At 45.6% G+C, this 10768-nt stretch overlaps 1 protein-coding gene across 1 annotated transcript in view; it reads right to left on the reverse strand.

Moving 5' to 3' along the window:
• The window catches only part of LOC118207254 (immunoglobulin superfamily member 1-like), a 124472-nt gene extending 119282 nt beyond the window's left edge, over positions 1-5190 (reverse strand). The window contains exon 1 of the mRNA XM_035380642.1: positions 5106-5190. Within this exon, the coding sequence (XP_035236533.1) occupies positions 5106-5175 (70 nt within the window). The 5' untranslated portion in view covers positions 5176-5190. The remainder of the gene's footprint in view (positions 1-5105) is intronic.
• Between the last annotated feature and the right edge of the window lie 5578 nt (positions 5191-10768).

The following is a 10768-nucleotide window of genomic DNA, read 5'->3' on the forward strand; positions in this document are numbered from 1 at the left end:
CTTCACGGCCTGCTCTGCCCCGAGTGCCGGAGGGGCCTTCACGGCCTGCTCTGCCCCGAGTGCCGGAGGGGCCTTCACGGCCTGCTCTGCCCCGAGTGCCAGAGGGGCCTTCACGGCCTGCTCTGCCCCGAGTGCCGGAGGGGCCTTCACGGCCTGCCCTGCCCCGAGTGCCGGAGGGGCCTTCACGGCCTGCTCTGCCCCGAGTGCCGGAGGGGCCTTCACGGCCTGCTCTGCCTCGAGTCCCGGAGCGGCCATCACGGCCTGCTCTGCCTCAAGTCCCGGAGCGGCCTTCACGGCCTGCTCTGCCTCAAGTCCCGGAGCGGCCTTCACGGCCTGCTCTGCCTCAAGTCCCGGAGCGGCCATCACGGCCTGCTCTGCCTCAAGTCCCGGAGCGGCCCCCAGAGCCGCCTCGAGCCCCGGAGAGGCCCCCAGAGCCGCCTCGAGCCCCGGAGAGGCCCCCAGAGCCGTCTCGAGCCCCGGAGAGGCCCCCAGAGCCGCCTCGAGCGCCGGAGAGGCCCCCAGAGCCGCCTCCAGCCCCGGAGGCCCCGCCTGCTCTGACCCTTCCGCGGAGGCCGCCTGCTACACCCAAGTTTCGGGCTTTACTTGTGCCTCGAGCCCCGGGGGGGCCTCCGGAGCCGCCTCAAGCCCCAGGGGAGCCTTCGCAGCCGCCTCGAGTCCCGGGGGTGCCTCCGGAGCCGTCCAGAGCTCCGGAGAGGCCTCCAGAGCCGTCCAGAGCCCCGGAGAGGACAACGGTCCCATCTGTTGTCCCGCAGGGGCCGCCACAGACTGCTCTGGCCGCCCCGCAGGCTAAGCCACCTGCCTTGCCCCCTGGCGTTCGTGCTCCCCCTGGCGTTCGTGCTCCCCCTGGCGTTCGTTCTCCCCCTAGCGTTCGTGCTCCCCCTAGTGTTCTCGCGCCCCCCAGTGTCCGTTCTTTCCCTAGTGTTCTTGCTCTCCCTAGTGTCCACACCTTGCCCCCTGGCGTTCGTGCTCCCCCTGGCGTTCGTGCTCCCCCTGGCGTTCGTGCTCCCCCTAGTGTTCTCGCGCCCCCCCAGTGTCCGTTCTTTCCCTAGTGTTCTCGCTCCCCCTAGTGTCCACACCTTGCCCCCTGGCGTTCGTGCTTCCCCTGGCGTTCGTGCTTCCCCTAGTGTTCTCACGCCCCCCAGTGTCCGTTTTCCCCCTAGTGTTCTCGCTCCCCCTAGTGTTCGCCCTCCCCCCAGTGTCCGTCCTCCCCCCAGAGTCCGCACTCCACCTAATGTTCCCACGCCACCCAGTGTTCCCAACCGTGTGTCTGTGTGTTCCCCGGCCCCCGTGTCTATTTGTCTGCCTGCCTGTTTGTCTGCCTGTCTGCCCACCTGTTTGTCAGCCAGTATGTTGGCCTGTCTGTCTGCTCCCCAGGCCGTCAGCTCGACGGCTAATGTGTTCTCCCGCCTGTCTGCCTGTCTGTCGGTGTGTCAGTCTACATGTTTTTTGTCATGTCTGCCCATTTGTCAGTTTGTGTGTCATAGTTCACCCCTCTCCTTCCCTGTCTGTCTGTCCCTTTGTGTGTCTGTTAGTCTAGCCGTGAGCCTCCCCGCCTGCTTGTCACTCTGTCTGTCCCATTAAGTCTCCCTGTCGTTTTCATAGGTCCGTGTCTGTCCGTTCCGTGTTTTTTGTCCAGTCTAGTCTCTGAGTCTGGTGTCTGAGTCAGGTGTCTATGTTGAGTCTGGTTTCTGTTTAGTGTTCTGTCCGCGTTCAGTTCTGTGTCCTGTCTCCGTCAGTCCGTTCCTTGTCTGTGTGTAAGTCCAGTCCGTGTCTGTTTTTTGAGTCCAGTTAGTTCCTGTGTCTGTGTGTTGGTCAGTTCAGTGTTTGGGTCCAGTTCCTTGTGCCCAGTCTCATTCTGCCTTGTCTTGTCCATTCTTGTCCCTGTCTACTCTATCCCAACCCTGTCTAGTCCTGTCCTGTTTTCCCTGTCTGAGTTCATGTCCATGTCTGTCTTGATTCCAGTCCTGTTCCATCCCTGTGCCCGGACCCCGTCCGGCTTCTGTTCCTGTGCCTGTTCCCCCGTCCGAGTCCAGTCCCGAGTCCCGTTCCCCCGTCCGAGTCCAGTCCCGAGTCCTGTTCCCCCGTCCGAGTCCAGTCCCGAGACCTGTTCCCCCGTCCTAGTCCAGTCCCGAGTCCTGCGTCCTGTTCCCCCGTCCGAGTCCAGTCCCGAGTCCTGTTCCCCCGTCCGAGTCCAGTCCCGAGTCCTGCTCCCCCGTCTGAGTCCAGTCCCGAGTCCTGTGTCCCGTTCCAGTCCTGAGTCCCGTCCTGTTCCTGTCCAGTCCTGTTTCTGCCCTGAGTCCTGTGTCCAGTCCTGTTCCTGTCCAGTCCTGTTTCCAGCCCCGAGTTCCCCTCCAGCCCCGAGTTCCCCTCCAGCCCCGAGTCTTGTTCTTGTTTTGTTCCTGTCCTGCCCAGTCCAGCCCCGAGTCTTGTTCTTGTCTTGTTCCTGTCCTGTCCAGTCCAGCCCTGAGTCTTGTCCTGTCCAGTCCAGTCCTGTTCCTACCCCAGTTCTGTGTCCAGTCCCTGTTCCTGTCTGAGTCCTGTCTCTAGCCCCCACCCTCTGTTGACTCCCTCCCCGGGTCGGCCTCCTGGGACGTCAGGAGCCGTCCCTTGGGGGGGGGGGGGTACTGTCATGGTCCTGTTTTCCTGTCTGTGTTTCCCCTGTTGGGCCGCCAGATGGCGGCACTTCTGTTTTGTGTCCTGCTCCCCTCCTGTTAATTGTATGATTGTTTCATTTTCTCGTTATCCCATCATTGTTCCCACCTGTGTCTTATCCCCTCCTTCTGGTTTGATTGTTTTTTGAGTTCACCTGTCTTGTTACCCCTGTCTATTTAAGCTCTCTGTTCCCTTGACTCGGGTGCTGGTTCCTTGTGTTTGTTTCCGATGTTGCAAACTGTATGTACCTGCTTGTATTTTGTGCCTGACTGTGTTTTGTTTGACCTTCCCTTGTGCTCTGCCTTCCCGTGTTCTGCCCTGCTTGTGTTTGTTCCCAAATTCTGTATGTTGCAAACCGTACGTACCTGCCTGTACCTTGTTCCTGACTTGTGTTTTGTTTGACCTTCCCTTGTGCTTTGTACCTGCCTGCGTTTTTTACCTGTTTGTGTTTGTTCCTGAGAAGTGTTTGTTTGTAATGCCCTTGTGCTCTGCCTGCCTGTGTTCTGCCCTGACCGTGTTCCGCCCTACCCATGTTTGTGAGTTCCTCTTGTTTTCTGTTTCATTTGATATGTTTTGAGTTTGTTGTTTTGCCCTTTGTGGCCTTGCCTGTTCCCTGTTTGTGTTTGCCTTTTTTGTGTTAGTAAAATCTTTGTTAATTTTCCCTTTTTGAGTTTCGTGTTTTTTTTCCCCCACTCTGCGCCTGGGTCCCACCACCCGTATTGTCACACTGCCATTAAAATTATTGATATCAAAATGACGCCAAGTTACGGTACAACAAACAATATATCTTGCCTCACCGAAATTAAATAAGATGTATTCCAAAGCAATGCTACCCAATATTTCCTCAATTCTTTCAAGTCACAACGAGTGAGTTCTGAAGTCCAGTCCACTAGTGTGGAGTGCAGACTTTTTTATTCAGCTTTAGATATCCACAAAGTAAATAAGAAGTAACATTGTGACAGGCAGAGACAGTACTGAAGTAGAGTATTCCTCTTCTTATCCCCCTCTCGGGTACAAACAGCTGTTTTATATACTGTATCAAGAAAAATAAACACAATATGAATGTTGTACTGTCTACATAAAACTTTTCACAATTACGTATCAGATTCAGATTAACAGGTCTGCTGACTGTGGACTGAACTGTTCTCATTGTAAACACTGCTGAAAGAAAATAAGACATATTTACCTTGAACACTCAAATTAACAGAGCTGCTAATCAGAGAGTATACAGATGCTCTCCTTGTAAGTTCTCCTCTGCAGGTGTACAGTCCAGAATGTGACTGATCAGCAGAGAGGATTGTGTGTGTCTCCATTTACACTGCTGGAGTTAGCCTTGTCTACAGGAAGCTCCTGTCCATCTCTGTACCATTTATACATCCACCCTGCAGAGCTGCCCTGAATTACACACCTCAGAGTCACTGTTTCACTGGGGAAGACCTCTGTCCATCCAGACTGCACGGTCAGATGTGTTTGAGGTAATACTGTAAATCAATACAATTTTTAGTTATAAACTGAACGTATCATGAAACGCTCCTCATAATTTTAGTAAATTATTAATAAATAAATAAAAGCCATATTCTACTAGTGTAATAAATTGTTATAATAATTCTCACCAGATATTTCTAAAGTGAGAGGATCACTGTAGTCTGAGTAAAAAGGTTTTCTTCCTCTTGCAGCTCTGCAGCGGTACTCTCCACTGTGGGCCAGAGCAGCAGAGCTGATGGTGAAACTGGACCCATCAGTCCTGCTGCTGTCAGTGTTGGGCCCAGTGTGTCTCAGTGTGTCTTTGTACCAGAGATACTCCCAGCCAGCAGGATCTCCCCCAAACCCACAGCTCAGGGTGACTCTCTCTCCTGTGTAAATTTCTCCACTGGGGGGATTCTGGGTAATAACAGACCTTGGCTTTTTACCTGATAAAGAAAAAGCATGTGTTCAGTGTCATTGCTTAGCATTCATGAACATTAACAGTCTTCATCACATAGAATATCATACAGGTAAGGACGGAAGAAAACCTCCAAAACTCACCAGACACATTTAACACAATCGTTCCTGTGAAAGATTGGAGTACAGGGTTTGGTCCTCGTTCACCCTGACACAGGTACTCTCCACTGTCTGACTCTCTTACAGAGTGCAGGATGTGCTTTTGTTGGCTTTCAGTACTGCGGGCATACAGGCTCTCTACTCTTTTCTGGGTGTTTCTGCTCCATGAATATCTCCAGCCAGACCCTTTCCTGATGTCACAAGCTAAGCTAACAGCTTCTCCTGTGAACATCACTGAGGCTGGAGGATCTGTGACTATGACAGCCTGAGGACGATCAGCTGAAATGGAAATCATTGAAGAGATGTTGTTTAAAAGTTCTATTTCTTATCATTTGTTGAAGCAAAAAAAGAACCACTATTTGAGGGGAGCAATTTTCAATTACACTACTCACCAGAGACTGTTATGGTATGGATGTTACTGAAAGCTCGCTCATTTCCTTTTACAGCTTCACACTGATACATTCCGCTCTGTCTCTCACTCACAGCGATCAGGACAAACACAGACACAGAGCCGTTACTACTGGAGGCTGGAAGTTGTGTTTGACCCCCCTGACTGTATCTCATCCACACAAAGGTCCATCCCTCAGATTCAATAACCTGACAGGTGAGAGTAATTGTCTTCCCTGGGAACACATCTGGCCATGGAGGATTAGCAGTCAGATGAACAGCAGGACCTGACTGTGCAGCTGAAACAGTTATAAAAAACAAAATCAAACAGTTTTACAATGCAAAGTTCAGTTTGATACATTGTATCGATGAAAAATATGCATTCAGCTTTTAAATTTAAATTTAAATGAACTACATTACATTTCCGAAATGTTAATTTTCCCTATATGTATCCTAAACACCTTTGAGTTTGTCAGAAAGAATGGGTTTTGGAAAGTTGTCATGATCTTTATGAATTCTGGTTTATAATTGCTGTGCATGTTCCACAAATCAAATGCATGGTAATTATGTCCCTGTCAAAATATAGATCTTAGGAACTTAATATCTATACCTTTGTGTTCACCAAAAACCACCAATGCTGTGGCATCTGAAACAGGGAGAAAGAAAAGTAAATTGCAATGTCTGATCCAGTGTGAATGAAAGTTAGTATAAAATTATTTTATTACACTCTCAGTAAAAACGGTTCATTGGCTTGTCTTCATAGGGGAACCATTTTTAGTTTTTATGGAACCCTCTATGGTTTGTGTGAAAAATGTGAAAGCTCCCAGATTGAACCATTTTTGCCTGACAAAGAACCCTTGAACTAGTCAGGGCCCTCCATGGAGACACTGAAGACCCTTTTTGAACCCTTTTTTCTGAGTGTATTTTCACATTGAAAACTCTGATCCTTTTTTTTTGTAATGCTGTATAATGTTGTCCAATTTTTCAGTAGCTAAATGTTCTTGATAGTATGTTATTTTCACTCACTCTATCTTTCATGCAGTATGGTAACTTTATAAGCTCACACCAGTTCAGCGATTATTGAAGTGCGATTGTTCAGACACAAGAGACAGTCACACGTTTGAAAGTATGTGTTGCATGTTTTCATAAAGTTAATTGTGAAGAACTATGCCACTTTCAAAATATTGTCCAGTCAAATTTACAGATTAGCAGTCACAATAATACTCAGCAAGACTTCTGCCCATAACAGGAATTATACATTTATTCAGATTTTCCACAACATAGCTGTTTATGACTCACATACTATACGTATTATGCATTGTAATCATAATTCATATGTTACCAGATAATTATTGCTTGAAATTGCATTATTAAAATTCTTCTACTTAGAAAGCAGAAAGAACATGGTGTCCAGCTTCATCCTGATTACTAATACTGTGCAAATGTCGCACTAGAAACCACGAGGACGTTTTCGTTCACCTCAGTTTCCACAACCCTTTGCAAAGAGGAAATGCAACAGGCACAGCAGTGAAACAGCTGAAACAAATGCAGTGCCTGCATGTAGTTGTGGTCTCTTCGGGCCTCTTAGAAAAATGCAGAAATTCATTTAAAATGGGTGCAATGACTTTAAATAAGTTCTTCACAATATTGTGCTTTAGGTGTAAAACCTTTACTTTGTACGATGCTGTGGTTATTAGGTTTGTGTTGTTGAGTTAGAACAGGTATACTCTGTGATCTACTGTTGTGTGTGATTGGTGCTTGTAAACACAACAGTGCGGAGTGTATAATAAATCTCTGCTGGTTGTTTTATTGAGTTTTTCTATGGAATTAGGGGATTGAGTGAATGCACAATCACAATATTAATCATTTTGCAGTTAATTAGATTTCAATCATTATAACTCACACATTTATAAAACATATTTTAATGAATATGAAATGTAATTATTTTTGGTTTGGCGCTGAATGCATCTGCTTTAGGTACTTCTGTGCATGTACCAGCGTGCACTAACCTATTAGACAGGGAGCACGATACACCTCCCCCACTAACAGGAGGAATGTCAACCCCCGCCCCCGCCCCCCAAGTACCTAGAAGCAGATCCAATCAACAGGTGTAAGCTGGGTGATGGAGGGTGGCCAGCATTTCTGTGAGAAGCAGCAAGTGGAGCATGCAAAAGCAGCATGGGCAATGAGCAGCACTGGAGAGGTCTGACTGTAGGTTTAAAAAGGTGCTCTATTTGTGAGGTCTGTATGTGATATGTTGAGTATGAGAACATGTAGTGATGTGTGTATGTGATTGGTTGAGTATGAGAACATGTAGTGATGTGTGTATGTGATTGGTACTGAGGCTGACCAATGGTTGGCTGCAGCAAGACATTTTAAGAATGCAAAGAGTTCCATAGTGGCCATGTGTCAAATCAATCAATATTGTGGGTGTCTTGATTTTTTGGAAAATTAAGAACCAAGCTGCTCCCTTTTTATTCTAAGCAGTGTGAAAGAGAAATTTTAATTCCTAAGACCACAAAAAAAAATCCTTTTTCTATTTCAGATTTAATTCTGAGATGAATTATCCTCCACACCTGAAACTTTCATCTTTAAATTTTAGTTATTGATTTCACCTTTCTGTAAATGGTACAATGTACAAGTTCTAAGACCAAGTGTTGGTTATAGCTGCTTTTTAATCGTTGCTGTTTTGACAGTAATGCGTTTTTGAGAGGCAGCCATGATTATCTGTTATCTCACAGCACTGCTATTGTTACCCAGTGCCCTGCTGCTTATATTCAAACTAACAGAGAAGCTTTTTCTCGCTTTTTAATATAACTGAAGTATGAAAGTTGTTGACTCCTCATAGTTGGCTGATTGTATAATCAAGATCAAGGTTCAAACTAGCAACTGTGGGGCCTACACTGCAAGTGTGCGAGAGATTTTACCAGCTAAAACAGTTGGAAGCATGCAATGAAGTAAATTCTATTTGTCAAAAAAACCATCAATTCTCACTAAATAAACAGGAAATGTACTGGAACTGTGGGATCTGGAAGAGCCCTGTGACAGCCACATCAGTTTCACTTCTATAGCCATCAATGGCGTTGTTGTCTTACTGTGGTGAGGCGACCTTTCAGCAGAGAAAAGACATAGCTTACACTACATTACATTACATTTATTTAGCAGACACTTCTATCCAAAGCCACAGGTTACAGGACCTATGCTGCATGTGAAAAGTGAAGTGCCATCCAATGAGTTTGGAGGCATTTGGTTTTATCTGAGCAGATAAAATGTTTCTGTAGACATCAGAATTCATTGTTCTACTTCTGTCTGCAGTCACATCATCGATGAAGACAAGTGAGCCCGTTCCACTGGCAGCCATACAGGCCCAAGCCATAACACCCCCTCCACCATGTTTCACGGATGAGGTGGTATGCTTTGGATCATGGGCATTTCCTTTTTTCTCCACACTTTCCTCTTTCCATCACTCTGGTAAATGTTAATCTTTGTCTCATCTGTCAACAAGACTTTGTTCCAGAAATCTTGGGGCTCTTTTAGGTGCTTTTTAGCAAACTGTAATCTCGCCTTTCTGTTCTTCAGGCTTATCGGTGGTTTGCATCTGGTAGTGTACCCTCTGTAGTCCTGCTGGTGTAGTCTTCTATGTATAATAGGCTTTGACACATCTACACCTCCATCCTGGAGAGTGTTTTGATCTGTTGGGCTGTTGTCAGGGGGGTTTTCTTCACCATAGATAGTGTTCTCCGGTCATCCACTACAGTGGTCTTTTGACATAATTGAGTTCACCAGTCATTTTTTTCTTGTTAATGATGAACCAAACTGTTGACTTGGGCACGCCCAGGGTTTTTGCAATGTTCCTGATTGGTTGATTTTCATTTCTGAGCCTTATGACGGCCAGCTTAATTTGCATCGACACTGCTGTCTTCCTCATGTTGTCACATCCCAACAACAATCTCCAAAGGCAATTGCAAAGTCTAGAATCAAGACTAGACATCAACAGCTCTCTTCTGCATTCACTAACGACACAAATGAATACACCTGCCTAACGAAACACATCTGTGAAGCCAATTCAACAAATACTTGTAGTACCTTAAAATGGGGGGACCATGTACAAAAGGTGAATGGATGAAAATACCCTCAAATTAAAGCTGACAGTCTGCACTTCAACTTCATTGTCAATGTATCCTTTCAAACTCAAAGTACTAGAGTACAGAACCAAAATAACAAAAGCTATGTCACTGACCAATGAATTATGGTGCTCACTGTAGATACTGAAAGTTCTCTTATACCTGCACTTCTGGAAGCAATTGAACACACCTGACTAATTAGATGCCATTTGTCCCAAGCTTTATTATTTATAAGAAGGGATATATTTTTTAGATGGTGAAAACAAAATGTATAAAAGTATACATAGTAATAGCAATAAAAGCTGAGAATCTGTACTTTAACCACACGTGAATTGTTAAATTGTTAAATTGTGGAGTACAGAGACAAGTTAAGAAAAAAATGTCTTTGTTATAGATCATTATGGAGCTTATATATATATATATATATATATATATATATATAACTAGAGTAGAGACTCATATTAAACAGATACCAGTAAAACCGTATTGCACCCTACAGGCAAGGTGATATGTGTGCTTCCAAATAGAAAGATGCTACAATGACAAAATTTCAAAGGCAATAACAGGAAAACCAGCACAACTCTGCTCCAGATGATATGAATGCATTACATATAATATTACAGGCATTCAGCAGATGCTCTTATCCAGAGCAACGTACACAGCTTTTCTGTATACGGTAGCATTTACATCCAATTATACAGCTGGATATACACTGAAGCAATGGAGGTTAAATACTTTGCTCAAGGGTGCCACGGCAGTGTCCTACCCAAGAATCAAACCTGTGACATTCAGGTTGGAAGACCAGTTCCTTACCCGTTACCCTTAACCTTTGTTTTATTTTATTTTTGCATTACCTTCATTATTTTTAAATAGAACACATGAGCACATCCTCAAAGCAGGCTTTTTACTCCCTTTCTTTTGTGTGTTACATTTTGTCACTACTGTTTAGTTTTCTGTGTTGGTACTTTTCTGTTATAGGTTGCAGGTGGTCACGCAGTTTTCTTGTTTGAGACATTTTTAGATGGTTAGGCCAGAAAGTCAACTGTGGTTTCATTTAGATTAGAGTAGCCTAGCTCTGGTCTGTTTTCTGCCTGAACCATCCTGTTCAGCCTACATATGGCAATGTGTTCTGTTTTGTTGTCTCATTATTTGTAATAAATCTTCTATTTTTGTATATAGATTTTGAATCCTTGTTTAGTTTGTTATGTTGTTGTCCCTGGTTATTGGAACTTCGGTTGGCTTTTGGGACGTAACAGTGTCCTACCGGGGAATTGAACCGGGGACCTGGTTACAAAACCAGCTTATTACGCATTGTACTACTCTCCTGTCCCAATTATTTTCAGCAGCCATCTTGATTGCTCTGCTCTTAATAGTCATTCCGAGACCACGCATTCAAACATGTCCTCTCCTCAAGGATACGTATGCCAATTCACTGCTTCTTTTCACATCGCAGTGCATGAGCTGGGCTTGCACTGGTATGAGCTGGAAGAAGAAGCTTCTTGTGCAGCTTGTGTTTGTGTGTGTGTGTGCACGCATGTGCTTGT

This window comes from Anguilla anguilla, chromosome 11, assembly GCF_013347855.1.
Source record: "Anguilla anguilla isolate fAngAng1 chromosome 11, fAngAng1.pri, whole genome shotgun sequence".
Taxonomy (NCBI): domain Eukaryota; kingdom Metazoa; phylum Chordata; class Actinopteri; order Anguilliformes; family Anguillidae; genus Anguilla; species Anguilla anguilla.